Genomic DNA, 18492 nt, shown 5'->3' on the forward strand with positions numbered 1-18492 from the left:
AACATACTTTGGTCAGTCTTTGTCAGATGCACTCTAATATGTCTTAATGCCTTAAGAGTTTGCAACTGTGCAAAACTATCTGAATTAGCTTAGGCGCAAATACACCCTGGAGGGGGCGGCAGTCCTTCACAGGGCAACACAGACACACCCATTCACTCACACACCTACGAACACTTTTGAGTCGCCAATCCACCTACCAACATGTGTTTTTGGACTGTGGGAGGAAACCGGAGCACCTGGAGGAAACCCACGCGGACATGGGGAGAACACACCACACTCCTCACAGACAGTCACCCGGAGCAGGAATCGAACCCACAACCTCCAGGTCCCTGGAGTTGTATGACTGCCACACTACCTGCTGTGCCACCGTGCCGCCCTAACTTGGTTCAGTATATATATTTTTTCGATTATCATCATATACAAGATAAGATGTAAAATATCTTATGCCAAACCATTAGAGCTTCACACAGGGCCCACCCCACTCTCTTCCTACCAGCAGCCACATAATTTCTATTGTTCCAATCCTACAGCCACACCCTAAGGTTGCTGTGTCCGTTTATGATCCAATCAGCAACCAGCTATCCTTAACATCTATGGTCATTGAGACCATCACATGAGAACCCAAATCACCCACTGCATCACTTGCTCTTCACAGGGGTCATCAGGTAGGCACCTCCCCTCATGAGCGTTTCGCTGAATTAAGCCAACAACACCTCCAAATGGTTCAACAGTGAAGTCTGGCGTCCCAGACCCACCCCCCTCCAAGCTAGCTTTACAGTCCTACCTTACCCTTAACATTAACAACTGTAAATCCACACTGGCCTCCCTGGTGTCTAAATCTGTACCTAGCCCCACTGGCACCGTTAATGCATGCTCAGCGCAGTTCCATGTGATCTTTACATACTACATCACCAACCAACACAACAGCACCTCTACAGTGCATTTCCCCACTAGTCTGTGTTCTCTTTATCCACAAACACTGAATAGACCTTTCAGCTGTTTCTGATAATTCCTTCACAGCTGCCATTCATTTCCGGCCCCTGATGCTGAACTGCACAAGCAGGGATGTGGCAGACTTGGCTACAAATAACTACCCCTAACACCTATTACCACAGGTCTAATGTGCCTGCCACCCACGTTCCCTCACCTTAGCTGCCAAGTCCACGTACTATGGAACCTCTACGTTACCTCTAGGAAATAATCTATCCATTTACTTTGAGAGTACAGCACCATATCTGGCCTCAGTGTAGTTAATGCAATGCATTCTGGGACCTGTACCTTTTTTTTTACCTATGTCCACCAGAAATTTCAAGTCTCTTGCTTCACTCCATCTACCCATATTTATAGCCTGTGCACAATCTCAAATTAGTTCACACACAAACCTAATCACTTTATTACTACAAACACTTGTTAATGTGTTTACCTCTAAGCGTTGCTGCCCATTAACCATGCTAAAACCCTTACCACCTGATTTTGTCTCCATGTAAAGCTCCCCTGCTACAAAGCTGATAGAATATGCTTCAGGTGTATGCCAAGTGATCTACCGCTTCTCTACATTCTCCCAGCGAAGCCACTGGCCTTGCTTTGCCTGTGACGCTGCTGTTGCACACCATGCCTCCTCTTCCTGATCGGGAATAAATCTAGTCATAAGTTGCCTTCTCTCTGGTGATGTGGCCTTACTAAATGCTTTCCACAAATCACCTAACCCAAGGCCCACTCCCCCGCATTGTACTTGGCCAATCACATCCCTTAGCTCTAATGAGCTCCTAGCTACCTGCACTGTCACTTGTGGCACTGCAGTTCCTGCACTTCCACTTCCTTCCTGCTTTTGTAAATGGCACTTCTGCTTTAACCACTGCATCCTTTGATCCTAAAAATAATCTTGCAACGTACCTATGCACATTTAATTTCCTCTACTAAACTTGAGTGGTGGCTCCAGAACCCGTCTCTCATATCATGCCACACTACTTAAACACTGGCCCCACTTAGCCACTTCCTTATAGCCTTGTTCATAACCCATTCAATCCTCTCTACTCCTGTGATGCTGTAAGTGAAGGTTTTCTTTGCTTACCCACATTGTTAAGGCTTGACATTCAAACACTTAAACACTTCCATGGTTGGTAATGGCGGCAAGCTATGTTCATTCATTTCATTAGGTTACTGCTTATTGTGTGTGTGTAAGTGTATGAGAGAGAGAGAGAGAGAGATAGAGAGAGAGAGAGAGAGAGAGAGAGAGAGAGAGAGAGAGAGAGAGAGAGAGATTGACTTGATTTCACAATGGTATTCTAAATGACACTCAGCAACTACAAGGGTGGGGGAGGGAGTAATAAAATAATAATACTTTTTACCTGTTCTTTTAAGTCCCTAGACCTGTATCTACTTGAGGAAAAGAGGTAGAATATGTCCCCTTTATGAAGCCCATATTGCTAATGCCCAGCAATGTAACAGATGTTCAGTTCAGTTTTGCATATTATTTTCCCAATATCCATAGACAAGCACAGCACAAAATGGACACTCTGAAGCAGCTGTATATGATGTCCAATGCTAAAGGCACTCTTAGCTAATTGGAAGATTAATTCTGGATCCTAAACACCTGTCATTCTCATCCCAAAAACATCACTTGGTGTGTTATAATCCAGCAGGCAAGTCATGCTGTTAAATATAGTGTTTTTTTCTATAGAGGTTATACAAACTGTACATGGGCTAAAAATCTGTGTTCACAATGTGGAATCATGAGTGTCTGCATGTGTCTATGGAACAAAATCTTATGCCATTCATTTGAAACACTTAAAAAAAAAAACTATTACAGAAGCAGCGACATAATGACAATCAACACTTAAACCAACATGACAAAACCTGAAATTTCTCACGCCTCAAAATTACTCTGAGCATCGAGTCTTTGTGGAATCTAAAACATAACGTCAAAAGGCTTTGGCAATATGAACTACTGCAGTTAATTCATTATAACATTACATAACCTGCACAAATATATAAGGTACCATGTGCCACTGATTTAATTCTGTAGATTACTCTTTCCATTTGTCTTATGTAAGGTCTATACACACACAATGCTCACTGATGTAAAGCACTCCTTACGTCCATGGCCATATGCTGCTCCCCATTTTCAGATTAATTTTAGGTGCCTGACTGAAGTTTGCAACTTAAAGAGACCACTCTATTCAATTGCTTATGAGAATGCAATCTGCAATTCTCACTACTACAACCATCTAAATCCACATCTCCAGTCCATCCCTGTCCACAGGGACCCCACTGATCTGATCAAAACAGAATGTCATATTTCTGATTGATCTGGAAATGCCAAATGCTATCTGTCTGATCTGTTATGTGTCGAAAGGTAACATGATTTTAAAGTTCATGCCACACAATATGTCAGAGAGTTTTTAAAAGTCATTGATGGAGGAAATGATGTTAACTTCGAATCACATTGGTTTCCATTATTAAATAATCAATGTTTTGACTGAGGAAAAAAGTCCAGTACAAGTATATTCAGTAAATACAAATTTGTATTATCAGTGTTAGGTCAGCACTAGTTATGTTACTTCAAGTACATTTACATACAATTACAGACTGTAAAATTGTAATATGCATGACATTCTGCATACTTTGTTAGCCCCCTATTCTTTAATGTTTGAGACCAATGGTCATGATCTGGTATGGTTTTGTGGTGGATCAATCTCAGTGCTGCAGTTACACTGATGTGATGGTGTTGTGTTGGTACGAGTGGATCAGACGCAGCAGTGCTGCTGGAGTTTTGAACCCTGTGTACTCTCACTGTGCACTATGTGAGGCACTCCTACCCCGGTGGTCCACTTTATAGATGTAAAGTCAGAGAAAATAGCTCATCTGTCACTGCACAGTGTGTGTTGGTCGTCCTCTAGTCCTTCATCAGTGACACAGGACGCTGTCGGCTGGATGTTTTTTGGTTGGTGGGCTATTCCCGGTCCAGCAGTGACACTCGAGCAGCACTGCTGTGCCTGATCCACTTCTACCAGTGCAACACACACTAACACACCACCAACATGTCACTGTAACTGCAGCACTGAGTATGAGCCACCACCCAAATTAGACCTGCTATCTGGTGGTCCTGATCTTCAGTAATGTGCCTATTACAAAGTAGTGTTGCCTGTCCACATTAAATATTGCAGCAGCTACATTCTGGTCCAACATGTACCCTTTTGTGACTGGTCTGGCACACTTGGAGATGAAAGAAGACTTTGGCAAGTGGAAAATGTGTTTGAGTATAACAGTTATGCTGTGAAAAATATGTGCAGTGGGAGAAAAGCCACAGTGTTCTGACGCAGAGGGTGTGGGGTGGGGCTGGAGTGGTGGGTTCAGTTCTTAAGTGATTTACTGGCATTTGTGTCTCCTGTGAAACTGGCTGACAGTCAAAAAGCCAGGAGAGAGAGAGTGAGGGTAAAAAAAGTGTTGAGAAAAGCTGATTTCTGTGTCCTCTGGGAGAGGCCATTAGGGAAGTGATCAGGTGGTTGGAGCCTTGTTTCTCTTTTCTTCTCCATTACTGAAGTGCTTTCCACTCCTCCTCCATCCCCCTTCCCCACCCTTTCTGAAGTCTTCACTAAAAACAGAACCCTGAAGTTGAACCTATATTTTACAGCAGGCCTTGAGAGGAGCTGTAACAAACAGCAACAAGATTCAGTCCATTTATTAGGAGACACTGGAGTAATGAAGTCTAAAGTAGCAGAGTACAGCATGAACTGTTTACATCTTGCTAAAAATGTTTGGATACTTGTTCATCCAAAGTTCCATCCGTAAAATACAGAATCGTCCTGTATTTGGACACAAAAACCCATGCTCCGTTTTGAATCAATACCGGACATGTGTTATTTGGTATTTGCTTGAGACAGAAGCTCTGCAGCTCTCCCACAACCAGAGGGAGGGGCAACTAATCCACGGCTGCTAAAGAGACAACATGATTCTCATTGGTCATGACATATATTAAGCCAATCAGCAGCCAGAGTTAGCTGTCAATCATTTGGGCTGCAGCCAATGGAGCCTGTCTTTTTGACTGTAAATAAATGAACTGCTGTTGCCCCCTTTGTGAATCTGATTTCACAAATGTAGCATGTTAGCGTGCTAACATGAGAAATGGAGCATACTGACTAAATAAAATATACAAACACTCAAAATTGTGGCACTAAAGTAGTGCAAATGTGGAGCAGAACAAACCAAGCAGTTCTGGGGCCACAAGTACGGTTAGCTAACCATGATGAGAAAACCAGGCCCAGCCCAGTCAGCAAGCATTCTGTGCCGAACCATGTCCATGTGGAAAAGCCACTGGAATGGCTACCATCGGTTCTCAGAACACTTCGGCCCCGCAGTGGGAAAGAGGCCACACTTTGCGCTGTTGTTTTCTTTGTTTACATGAGGTGGTTTTGTGCAATGCCAGATGTAGCACTGGTTTTAACATCACTAGCAGGACTTGTTACCTACGTGAAATTTAGATTTATGGTCATTGGACTAATGTACAATGAAAACTGACCACTGCATTTAACCAGTCCGTGGCAGCAAAACAAGCCCATACAAGGGGGTCAGGCACCCTCAGTGCCTAGGCAGCGTTTTGAGGGTTAGGTGCTTTACTCAAGGGAAGTTCAGCCATGGATGTTAATGCCAGTTGTGGGAATCAAACTGGTGAGGATCCAGTCCCAAGACCATTTAAATAACCATTAGGTCACAGCTGTACCGTTATTCTGACACCATGAAGAACAGAGTGCACTACAGAGTTCACTGCTACATCCAGCACTCACATGTCACAGACCACATCCCAGCACCAGCGGTTTTGTACTAACCTAGTTGGACCTCCAGATGGAGGAACATCTTTGAAAACCAATGCTTGTGTGGATGGGATGGTTAAAAAAAAAGAAAAAAGGGAAAAGTTACACACCTGTTTGGAAACATATCTGTAGGCAATGTTTATTAATATAGCACTTTTCATACACTCCTGTAATTCTAAGTGATTTACAAATACGTGAGAAAATATTGAAAATATTGTGAGGTAAAAGTCAGATGCAGAGAGATGTATTCAGTGATGTACATCAGTTCACACTGCACCTGTACCGCAGATCCTTCTTGATAAGAAAGTCTATACAACCTTGTTTTTCTTCCTGTTGTCTTCAGCCATCGTCAGCATTTTTCCCCTCAACCTTGTTGGAGCTTCAGGCTAATAACCCGCACTCAGTCTCTCCATTAAAGAGCTCTTTGAGGAAATAAAAGAACATTACAAGCTTGCCAGCTCACCCCTTTTCCACGCTCATTTTTTTTTATTTTCCCTGACCTTGTGGATCTCAGGCATCAACAGATGACATCCGAATAATTAATGACTTATAGCTAGTGATCGATAGCTATACTTAATAAGGCCGTGGTGGATTGGTCTATAAAACAGTGCTCGAGTCTGCTGGCCCCTGGACTCTCTGGAGAAGAGGACTGAGCGAGCTGCTCTGGTTGTAGCTGCAGAATCATAGTTTATTGGGATGGAGGCAGCAGAGACAGCAGTAGGGTTGTTAGCACAAATCATAGCACTCTTTCTGTCTTGCGCAGCTCTCCCTGGCTTGGAATAAATGTATACATCCATTTAATTGCTCGCACTGCCACATACTTTAGCATCAAGGCTGCAGCCCAACCCCTCCACAGTCAGAGACGACATATCATCTTCTGGAGCAGGCTCCAGCCAAACGTAGAATGTCTGGGTATAGATCTGCACTAATTTGAAATGCTGGACTAAAGCCATAATTAAACAGGGATATCACAGATTGTGTCATGTTGGGATGTCCGCTGTAAACAGTAGAAATTCTTACAAACAGAGGAGTACACTCTATCGCCACTGTAGGTTTCTATATTTTATTATAGTCTCTTCAGAAATGTGGAGTTACATTCCTGTTGTAACAGTGTCAACTGTTCTGGGCAGGGTTTGTGCTAGATGTTTCATCACTGTTGTGAGCATTTGATTACATTTAGCCGTATTAACTTTATTGAGATCAAGTATTACTGCTGGGTTGAATTGTTAGTTCTGGACCTTCATCATGGAGCTCCATTTTTCTAGAATACACAGTTCCAATGTATCACAGTTCAGGCTTTATACCAATCTAGTCTCTGCCTAGCACTAGTCATGGTCATATTAGGCTCATGCAGCTGCTCTAGAGATGTCCATCTTATATCATGACAGTTACAATCCCTTTACATAGGTGAACACCTGCTACAACAGCAGCTTTCACCACTCTCAGAAAACTAGTATGGAGCAAGTGCATTATTGAGACTAAAGGTACATACAATGTAAATGTACCTTTTAAAAAGGCACAACCATGGCTTATTTTCTCAAAAACATTATTTGACCAAGGGCACCCAAATATTTTATTAAAATTCCTGTCCTCAACAGTTGTTCCACACATCCGTGTCCAATACATCAATCCCTATTTGTCTACATATCCCTAAAGGAACGTTGCACTACTACTCCTACGCTGAGAAAGGTAAATGACTGTGTGGAGTGAACACTGAGTGATCCAGCTTTTTCCAGATCAATATTATTTGGGAAGTACAATTAACAGAAACAAGGACAAAACAAAGGTAATAAGGAGGACTCAGCCTCTGAGATTAAAGGAAGAAAGCCATTAGAGGGAGCAGGAACGAATCCCCCCTGCCCCCAGAGACAACAGAAAAGATGGGGGAAGGAAGGCTTTGTCATTTATTCAGCATTAAACTAATATATAGCTCCACATGACTCTGCTGAGCAAAAGGGGCTTGAGTGTCTGCTCATGTGACAACAACACAAATATTGTACTCAATATATTACATCGAGAATGTAATAAAATACACCAATCGACCATAAGATTATCACCACCTCCTTATTTCTACTCTCACTGTGCACTCTCTGACTTCCGCTGACCACACAGGAGCACTTAGTAGTTCTACAATTACAGACTGGAGTCCATCTGATGCTCTGTATACATTGTTTGCCCCCTTTCATACTGTTCGTCAATGATCAAGGCCATCACAGAGCAGGTATGATTTGGGTATTCTGTCATTCTCAGCACTGCAGTGATACTGGTGTGGTGGTGATGGTGTTAGTGTGTGTTGTGCTAGTACAAAGGGATCAGACACAGCAGTGCTGCTGGAGTTTTTAAACACTGTGCCCATTCACTGTTCACTCTGATGCTGTTGGCTGGATATTATTGGTTGGTGGATTATTCTTAAACGAGGGTTTGTGTTCCCTGGAGCGATGGAGCACCATCCAGTACGTTTGGGAAAAGTTGGAGTGGTGTTTGTGGTCCAGACCTAAACACCCACCACCTCACCAAAGTCCTTCTGACTGAATGCAATCAAATCCTCACAGCAGTGTTCCAATGTCTAATATCTAAAGCTTTCACAGAAGAGAAGAAACTGCTACTTCGGGAAAAACAAAGTCAAACTCCCTGTTAATGCCCTTCATTTCAGAAGAAGTGTTTGATGAGCTGGTTAAACAGAGACCTGCCAAACTACGTCCCCACAGTTACAGACCTTGAATACCGAAACCATCCACAGCGCAGCGCTCACCTTCAAAGCCGGGACACCGTTAAACAGGACAGCAGCTGCTAGAGGTCTTTCATTCATTCCGAACCACCCACAGTGTCAGGTCCTCTTGACCTAGAGTTTGACAGACTTCTTTATAGTATGTCGGTGTTGTCATTGGTATTCAGACCCAAATGTGTCACGCTCACCGGCTCCATTATCATGGTGAACTCAGTCTGTCCCTGAGAGACCACACCACACAGTGAGGAGCTACATTTTCAAATGAGTCTGAGTCAAAAGGCTGGCCAGGGTTTTAGCACTTATTACCACAGCTATAGGCACTCCACACAGCACTGTTAACCTTTAGAACTGATGCTCATTGTCAGTAATAGAAAAGCCCAGCAAAAATATAATAACAAAGTGAAATTTCATATCACAGGCCTGTGCAAACATTCCAGTGCTGGGGGGCTACATTCAAGTCACTGGGCATGGTGACCTTAGGCTCAAACTCTCATGTATCACATTCTACTACTATTTGCTTTTCTATTGGAATATCCATTTTATCAGCTCCAGTGACCATACAGGAGCACTTTGTAGTTCCACGGTAACATACTGTAGTCAATCTGTAGCACTACATACTTTGTTAGACCCCTATCACCCTGTTCATAAATGGTCTGGACCCCCACAGGACCACAGAACAGGTATGGTCTGGACCCTGGATCATGTTCTGTGCTGCAGTGACATTAACATGGTGGATCAGACACAGCAGTGTTACTGGAGTTTTTAACCACAGTGTCCACTCACTGTCTTCTCTAATTGTCTTCCCCAAGTTGTTGGTTCACCTTGGATGTAAAGTCAAAGACAGTAGCTCATCAGTTGCTGCACAGTGTGTGTTGGCCGTCCTCTAGTCCATCATCAGTAGACACAGGGCTCCGCCCACAGGACCCTCACAGCTGGATATTTTTGGTTGGTGGACTACTTCTGCAACACTTCTGTGTCAGATCCACTTTTAATTAGAGCTGATATAATGGATAATTAGCGTTGAAAAAAAACATGGTCTTTTTAATGTTGATGTCTATTATAAATTAGCGTCATGACCCTGGGTTTTCTGTTGTGTTTATTCTGCAAAGAGATGCACCTGGTGAACATTGTCCACTGCTCCTATCTGTATAATATGTTTGTGCCAGAAAGAGACTGATTTTAAACCTTTCAATGATGACAGCACATGCAGCACTCTAATGGAGATGAAACCCCCTTTCCTTCACTAGCTAGAGGAATCCAAAAGCTTGTGAAAGATATATTGAAGCTTGCATGGCAATACATGTCCCATTATAATTCACATCTGTCATCTGTGTCTTCCTAACCCAGAGCACTTAGCTCCAGCTCTCCTGTTTCTTTCTGCAGAAACCCGATCAGAGCTAATAAAGCTATCATCACATACATCCAGGGTGTGCTCTTCTAATGATTACAGTTTGAGAGAGACGTTCTGGTCCTCAGATGGATCAGATAGGTGGGCCGCATGCTGGTCGTCAGAAATGAGATTACCAGAGGTATTCTGCTTAATCATGTCCGCTACAGGGGGAAAATAAGTGACTTCTGTGTTCCCCTGAAAATCAAATCAGGGTTAATCTCCTGCTCCCAGAGTCCCACTGTCCAGCCCACTGAGCACAAGTCATCCAATCAGCTCAGACTGGACCCAGACAGGACAGTTAAACAAGGAGAGACAAGGGCTTTGTTTGAATTACAACAAGAGTGTCCAGCACTCTGCACTAGTAAATACTGCATACTACATTTGATAGATTCATCTCACTGCCCGAAATAGGAATTGTATTCTAGGGCATTTTGTGGATGGCAGTGTTGTTATCCTCTACATTCTAACACCTGCCCTTGTGAGTACTGGATATACTATGTAGAGAAGGGTATATAGGGTTAGTGTATGAGTATGTAGGCATTTTCTAATATTAAAGGCAAAAGCCCCAAAAGTGAATGCAATGAATGTTCAGTAATCCAAGAATTTTAACTTATTTTGCTTTATTTAAGACATTTTTTTTTAATGTAATTAAAAATGTCCATTTCCTCAGGTCTATTGAATATATAAGTTCACTTGTGAGTGCTGAAGTTACAGACTGCTGTTCTGTGCAAATCTGCATATATTTTTCAGCCTGCTTCCAAATTGTCTCCATTTGTTGTCAACTTTAAGTTTAGTACATCCTTTTAACCCAGCAGCTGTCCTTCACACTGTGGGTAGATAACATGATGAATGGACCAATAGACATGCTCCAGAAATACTTGGAATTAATTATTTTATACATTGACGTTCATTTTTTTTTTTTCCTTCTTCGGCAGAGTTAATATTTTGGACATACATATTTTTCTTTGGACAGTGACAATATGCAGTAAGCTATTACAAGTGGATCAGACACAGCAGTGCTCCTGGAGTTTCAAAACAACTCAGTGTCATATCCTGAATAGGTCTAGCACAAAATGTGTTGCAAAATAAGAGCTACTGCTTCTGACTATATCTACAAGGTGAAACAACAACGTAGGTGTGTCTTTTGAAGTGGGCAGTGGCTTTATAAAGTGCAGCAGAACTAGATTTGTACCAGAGCAACACAAACTGCAAAAAGGCGAAATGAATATATTAGAAATTAAAGTGATAATTATATAAACATCTAATTCATCTAAAGTATATTCATTTAAAATAATGTTTTGTGATAGATGTGTTTACGTGACAACACTCATTTATATGAACATAAATGTATTTTTTAGTAATGTAATCACAGCAGGATGTTTTGTCCATATTTTACCATGCCATCACAATTTACAGTAAAAATATTCACCACCCTGTGGTTTCCCATCCACACTGTCATTGCACAGAGATAAAAGAAAATCAGGATTTTAGGCTTATGACTTTATTTTAATTTCATTATGTTGAGAATATCTCTGACATTAGTGCTGCCATGCAAATTTATCTTCTTCGGTAATTCAAAAAAATAAATTAACACTTACTCAAAGGAATGGATTCAAGAGGGTTAATGACTGCTGTCATGTTTTATTATGTTTTTGTTTGTTAAGTCAGTTGTAAATAATGTGTATTATTCGTAGGGGGGCTGCAATAATGTTTCAGAGATAATAATCACTGAAGTAATTGCTATTGTCATCATCAGCACTAATTTAGAAACTGTTATTATTCACTTATTTATGTAAAAATGGACAATATTCTCTGGAAATAAGTTGTACTCAATTATCTGAAGCAGCGCCGTATTTCAATGCAACTGAGTGTGACTGAGAAGAACACAAATCCACTACTTTTTACCTCCCCCAGGAACCAAAACAAGATTTAGTTTTGAAGAAGGTCACCATGTTCAATGGCAAATGCAAGTTAGAGTGGTACAGTGGCTTGTGTGGTAAATCACTACTCATTGTGGTTATGAAGGCAGTGTTGCCTTTGTGGCAGAATGCATTTAATTGGTTACCATCCAAAAAAGGCAGGGATGAATGTACTAACCAATCACACATTGGGAGGAAATCAAATATGGTGCCATAAGCTGGTAAAGCTCTGCCTAGACATCCCCCTAAACCCAGTGTTTACTGGATCGTTTCACACTCCTAACAAATAATAACACTGAACTACATCTACAGTAAAATAAAGAAGTACAATTACTATGCACATTTATATTTATCTAAAATATCAAAGAACTATTTTGAGCAGTGATGTTGTGCACAAGTGTATAACGCCCCATTATCAGGCAGGGGAAGATTGGAACTGTGTTCTCTGGTGTAATGGAGCTCCCTTCAAATCCTGTGGGATGAGTTGGGATGGTATATGTGATGCAGAATGAATAGTTGTGTCTAAGAGAATGGACAGTGAATAGATCCAGTGCTTAAATATTACAGCAACACGGCTGTGACTGACCCGCTCGCACCACCACAACACACACTAACACACCACAACCACGTCATCAGAACCTGACTTCACTAATGTTTATGACTGTGTCTGATTAAGGACAGAAAGTACACACCAGCCACTGAGTGTGTGCATTGGAAAACCATGATCAGCGGAGGAGATGGGCAATGTTGCAGGGGGAAGAGAGTGGGTCATGCAGACAGAATTAATCTAATTGTGTTTGAGAAGGACTCTGCTGGGCTGGAGTCATTAGTGGTGGAGCTTGAGGAGCAGAGGTTGTGTGCGCTCCCAGAAGCGGAAAGAAACCCGATAATCACATGATGGATTCATAGATACACAGAGGCTAATAATCAGGCTATAGGCTTAAGTACTTAGAAGACAATTAATTAGCACACATCTCCCCATCCATACAAGGCAGAACTAACATTTTTGTTTGCCTGTTTTATGTTATGATGTATTACTCTGTAGCACAGCATTACGTTTCTCAGAGAGAGAAAAAGGCAGTTCATTCTGAACCCTGAAAAACAGCGTTCTTCCTTGGTCAGCATTTTTTTACCTACACAGTAAAACCCAAGGCCCCAAGTCTCATATGTCATCAAATTGACCTCGCCTTTCTGCATTTATTGTCCATTTTATCAGCTCTACTGACCACACAGGAGGGCAGATTGTAGTCCTTGTTCTTCACATCACTCCACATGTCCACCATTTTAGACACAAGATGCTGTTGGCTTTAAAAACTCCATCAGCACTGCTGTGTCTGATCCCCTCACGTATCAGTACAGCACACACAAACCTATATGATTCGACTCGGCCTGGCTCTTTTGCTTTTCCACTGGCCAAATCTGGTCCTGGTCCCTGGAACCAGGTTAGTTTTCAGTCCCAGCTCACCTGGGTTCCAACCGTGCAGAGTAGTTACTAAATGGTGATGTGTAAACCTTGCAGAGCATTGACTGGTCAGAGAGATATGTCGATCACCATTAAATGCAGAGCTCATTCAATCCAGCAAGAAAAATCTCTTACATAACAGCAGCTTTTACATTTATTTATCGGACTCACAACAGCAGGTCATGACTTTACTTCGAGGTGTTTTGAAGAGGTTTATATGCTCCTTGGGCCGGTGGTCGACAAAAATTTCCAGTGAAAGCCAAACGTGCAACAAGTAAAACTTATCTGTGAGAACTGGGGCCATATTCAGTGCAAACAACACACGAATGAATAGCACAATGTCAGGCACAATGAATAAACAGTGCCTGACTTTGCCGTCATTGTTGTAGTTTTCAAAGCCAGCAATTTCCATAAGAGACAGGGTTTTGCAACATCACCAGCTCTACTTCGCGAAGGAACTGTGCCAGTGGAAAAGCTTTAAGTGACCCGAGTCGAGCCGAGTTCAGTCGTGTAGAGCCGGACCCATGCGGTTGAAAAGCACCATAACATAATCATACCATACCATAATCAGCTTCACTGATTGTGAATTATGTATTATGTCACATTGTTACATAATATTTATTACATTGTAAGCCAAAGATCTGTAGAAATGTTAGGGAAGTAGTATTTATGGATAAAGTTAGGATTCATTGCCATGAAATTAATGGAAGTTCCAACTCACCACTGCCCTCTACAGGCGTTATTACCAAACACCAAATAAACAAATATCACTCACCGGAAGAATATTTTGGAAAGTGCAGATGACACTTTCAAACAATTCCATATTTGTAAGAAAACAGATATCAGATATTTTATGGTATGAATTTGAAAATGTGTTTAATCTTGCTTCCATTTGATTTATATTTATACAAATTAACAAATCAGGGAAAGCCCAGATTCAGTTCAGTTTAACTGCTATATAAATAATCATATTGCTTAACTGCATTTCAGTAGCAAAGAAACATGACAGTTATCACTCCAAATGTTGGATATGAGCATTTCAATTTCAGGAATATAATTCCAGCACAGTAAGGGAAGTATAAATGCTAGAAGCCGTAACCGATACAGCTGCAGCAGTTATGGTCCCTCTTCTCTGTTTACATACCTATGAGACATGAAGGACACAGAGGGACAGTCTCAGGTTACAGAGAGTAAGCTATAGAGCGTGCTGCTGGGCTCATCATGGTAATTATGGACTCGTGTTTCAATCTCATCTCTACGCTATTCCAATATAAGGGTTTTAATGAGAACAGTTCAGAGCTGCTATTGATTCGCAGATGACGTAAACAGGACACAGCTTCACCACCTTCTGATACAAGCCACAGTATCATCACCCGAATACTTTAGGGAACACAACTACATGAGATCACAGAGTTCAGCACAGTCCTCACACTGTCATCTGCTGGATGGAATAAATACCTTATTCCTATTTTTTCTAGTTTTGCTCAGTGCTCTTATTTCTCCACCTGTTTAACTTCTTCTTTGCGCACTCACAAATGCGGGTCCCGCTCTATGATTGGACAGACTCAGATGAGGGGGCGGGACAGTTCTAAAGTCCCCACGCTCGTAAGATGCAGCATACAATCAGAAGGTTTTATCCCATGTTTTCAGACTTAGGCAGCCCACAGAAAATATACATATATATTTTTTTTAATAACTCCCTTTGTTCAGTTTAGTTCGATCATTAAATCACAGGGCAAACATTGTTTTTCGAACCTGTTGTTAAACCATGTCTCAGGCTTCAGGCTGTCTGTTCAAAACCATTTCATGAAACTTGAGACTAAATAAGATTCAGTTTGAGATTAAATTCTTCAGATGTCTGGTTCCTATCGCCAACACTGAACATTCCTGACTCTGGAAGTTTCTCTAGAACTAAGCATTTCACATCACTTTCAATGACTTTGCTTATACCATCCATCCATCCATTCATTATCTGTAACCGCTTATCCAGTTCAGGGTCGCGGGGGGTCCAGAGCCTACCTGGAATCATCGGGCGCAAGGCGGGAATACACCCTGGAGGGGACGCCAGTCCTTCACAGGGCCTTTGCTTATACCCTTAACTCTTAATTATATGGAAAATCAACAGTTTAAGTTCCTCATTTTAAGAAATTGCTGAAGGCTGTAATTGTACTGCACTCAGAAAAAGTGTTGCCTTCAAAAACATAAAAGAAGTTTTAAGTAGTGTTTTCTTCATGTGTAGAGGAACATTATGCTGAGGTAACTGTCCATTAGCTTCTGTTTTATGTGTGAAGTCAACAGGTTTGCTGGTCTTTGCCTGTGTACTGGGAAGTGTGTTCATGATAAGGTCCATTTTAAAATAACAGGACAGATACAGAAGCCAGAGAACAAGTTGTAAAAATACTGACCACTGTACTCTGAGATTTACAGACTTGGTTTAAGGGGTTTAAAGACAGGTTTAAAGGGCATGAGAGAGTTCTTACCTGGATTTTGATTGGCCATGAGAAGCTGCTGACATAGACGTAGAAGGTGATATTTGGGTTGGCACTGAAGCCAAATCTCTCCGAGGAGAAGGTGATTTTATATTCTTTAATGCCGTTCTTGGACACTATTGTGTATTCGTCCAATAAGACCACTCCAGCTGTGAGGACATAAAATAATAGTGGAGCAAAACTGACTAAACATTTAAATATTAATCTAAAATTACATACATCAAACATTTACTAAAAAACACATTTTAAAGGGGACATATTCTCCCAGATTTTCCACAAGGGGACACCATCTGTTGCCTGCTTTGGTCAAAACACCACAAGGAACAAACACCACAGCAGCATTATTGCCCTGTATAAACAGCCCTGGTCAGAGTGGCTAGTTTCAGTGACTGTTCCTTTAAATAATAATGAGCCACTCGCTGTTCACTCAGAACCAAACACACAGCAGTGAGTTGCACAGCAAAATCACCAGTGTTAAATCAACACTATTAGTGTTAAATTAACACTGTCAGTGCACTAATTTACCATTCTCGGTGTTAAGTTAACACTAAGAGTGTTGATTTGACACTGGAGAATTTGCTGTGTGCAAGGAGCAGAAGCTCTGGATTTTTGTTGTTTTTGCTCTGTACTCTTTCTTCTCTGTTCTTGTTTTCTCAGTGTTTTTATTTCTCCATGCATTGATTGGCCTGTTTTGTTCCATTTAACCTTGTTCTTGGGCACATAAACATGATTCCAGCACTGGTTGGAGAGCCTCCGGTGGCGGGACTAGTCTAAAGTCTCTGCACATGACTTCAGCTGAAGGACTTGTTTATTTCCCATAAAACTAACAGGTGTTGGTGGGTTTGTAGATTCCTGAAACACAAATTAATGCGCTCATATACTCAAACAAATTTGGTTTTCATGAATATTACCACTTTAATTTCAGCCTTGGTGAACAAGATTCAACGAGACACAGATGAACACTGAGCAATGGCATGGAATCAAATGCACTGAGCTAAGGTGATATAATTGTCCCACCTCTGCAGTAGAAATTCCCTGCATTCATATAAAGAGTATCAGAGGACAGGGAGAAAGTGGTCCATTCCTGGCACAGTGCCAACGTCCATCTGAATTGTTAATGTGTTCAGTGCAGCCGTCTCTGACCACCGACAAATACACACTCACTTAATCTACTCATGCTTCCTCTATTACCAATACATCAGCCACGCATTATTAAATATGAAAATAAAGAGTGGGAAACTCATCACAGTATGTACACAGCGCCTTACTGATGGGTTCTTCTCAATACCTACTGACTTTAAAGATGTGTAAAATAATGAGTGTGATATTTCAGTATTTCAGGCAAAGGTCTTTTAAGACACTTATCAAATGTAATATTCTAATGACAAGTACTTGGAGACAGCTTAAGCAAAAATTAGTCTGCTTGGTTTTATCTTTGCCCAGAAGACACACTGTAATTGTTCCGGCATATTCTCCAGCCCTCGAGTTCCTTCAGAATGAAACAAAATGAAAAATCTTACGCTTTAGATATTACTTCTGCACAGGCTAGACGTTTATCTTAATTGAAATCACAGAAACACTTCTCCAACGCCTCGACGGACAAATTCAAAACAGTTGAACTGTACTTTTAGAAAAGAATCATTTCCCTATTTTTGCTACTTCGTTTTTCCAACATGATGTATTGTATGAAATACAAATGATCACACACACACACTTTACCTGTTGAGCTGAGGGACCATGTGATGTTGAGGTTGAAGCTGTCAGATGCGTTGATAAACATCTCCAGATTCTTATTGAGCTGTTGATATGAAGCATGAAAACACAAAGTAATAATGCTCTGACATTCAATAATTAGAGGACTTTGAAAATGCTATTCTATTTTCTTCAGCCTGTACCTTTAAAGGAACACTATGCAATAATTTTCCCTTAATATTACAGCTTCAAAATCATTGTGATGCTTCACACACCTGTAAACAGGAAAATAGAGCCTCTGTGGTTGCTACTACAGGATCAGCACTGCAGAAACAGCACTAAGTAAATTGTGGAGGAGAGTAGGAAACCACCACCACACGCCCCTCAGCTCTTGACTGATTTCAGTACAGTGCAGTAAAAATGAATTGCACTAGGGGGAGTCCCAGGAGCAAATAAACCAATTTTACTTAGTGTTCCTTTAAAGCCATTTTCCATTTCAGAAGGATTTCACAGAAGGGACATAATGTATTGAATTTCAATTCAAAATATACCATATAGATCCTATACCAGTAACATTCATTCATTTTCTGTAACCACTTCATACTGACCAGTGTATTCTGGGCCTGAAACCACTGGGTGCAAGGCAGTGAGCATCTCACTGTTTCATCCCAGAGTTACATACACTCATACACTCACAAAAGTGGACAGTATCACAGTCAGTCCACCTTCCAACATGTTTTTGGACTAGGTGGAATCTGGAGCACCTGCAAAGATGGACTGTTTATTAAATACACAAAGAGACACGCAGGGACAGAAAAACAAATGCAAACAATGAGCGACAAATACTGACTAACAGGACAGGGCTTATATAACAAGGTGTAAGTGTATACACCTGTGAGCACCTGACTGCTGAAGAACTCACAGGTGTGGGGCGTGGCTAAAGGAGACAGGAGGGAAAACACTGAACCAAAACAGAGGTATCCTGACAAAAATGAAATGATA

At 41.3% G+C, this 18492-nt stretch overlaps 1 protein-coding gene across 1 annotated transcript in view; it reads right to left on the minus strand.

Annotated features, from left to right (window-relative positions):
- atrnl1a (attractin-like 1a) overlaps window positions 1–18492 on the minus strand; it is a 301564-nt gene that overhangs the window by 131540 nt on the left and 151532 nt on the right. The window contains exons 24-25 of the mRNA XM_066679153.1: window positions 17518–17596; window positions 15790–15947 (exon numbers count right to left, since the gene is read on the minus strand). Of these exons, the coding sequence (XP_066535250.1) occupies window positions 15790–15947; window positions 17518–17596 (237 nt within the window). The remainder of the gene's footprint in view (window positions 1–15789; window positions 15948–17517; window positions 17597–18492) is intronic.

The sequence above is a fragment of the Hoplias malabaricus genome, chromosome 8 (genome assembly GCF_029633855.1).
Source record: "Hoplias malabaricus isolate fHopMal1 chromosome 8, fHopMal1.hap1, whole genome shotgun sequence".
NCBI lineage: Eukaryota > Metazoa > Chordata > Actinopteri > Characiformes > Erythrinidae > Hoplias > Hoplias malabaricus.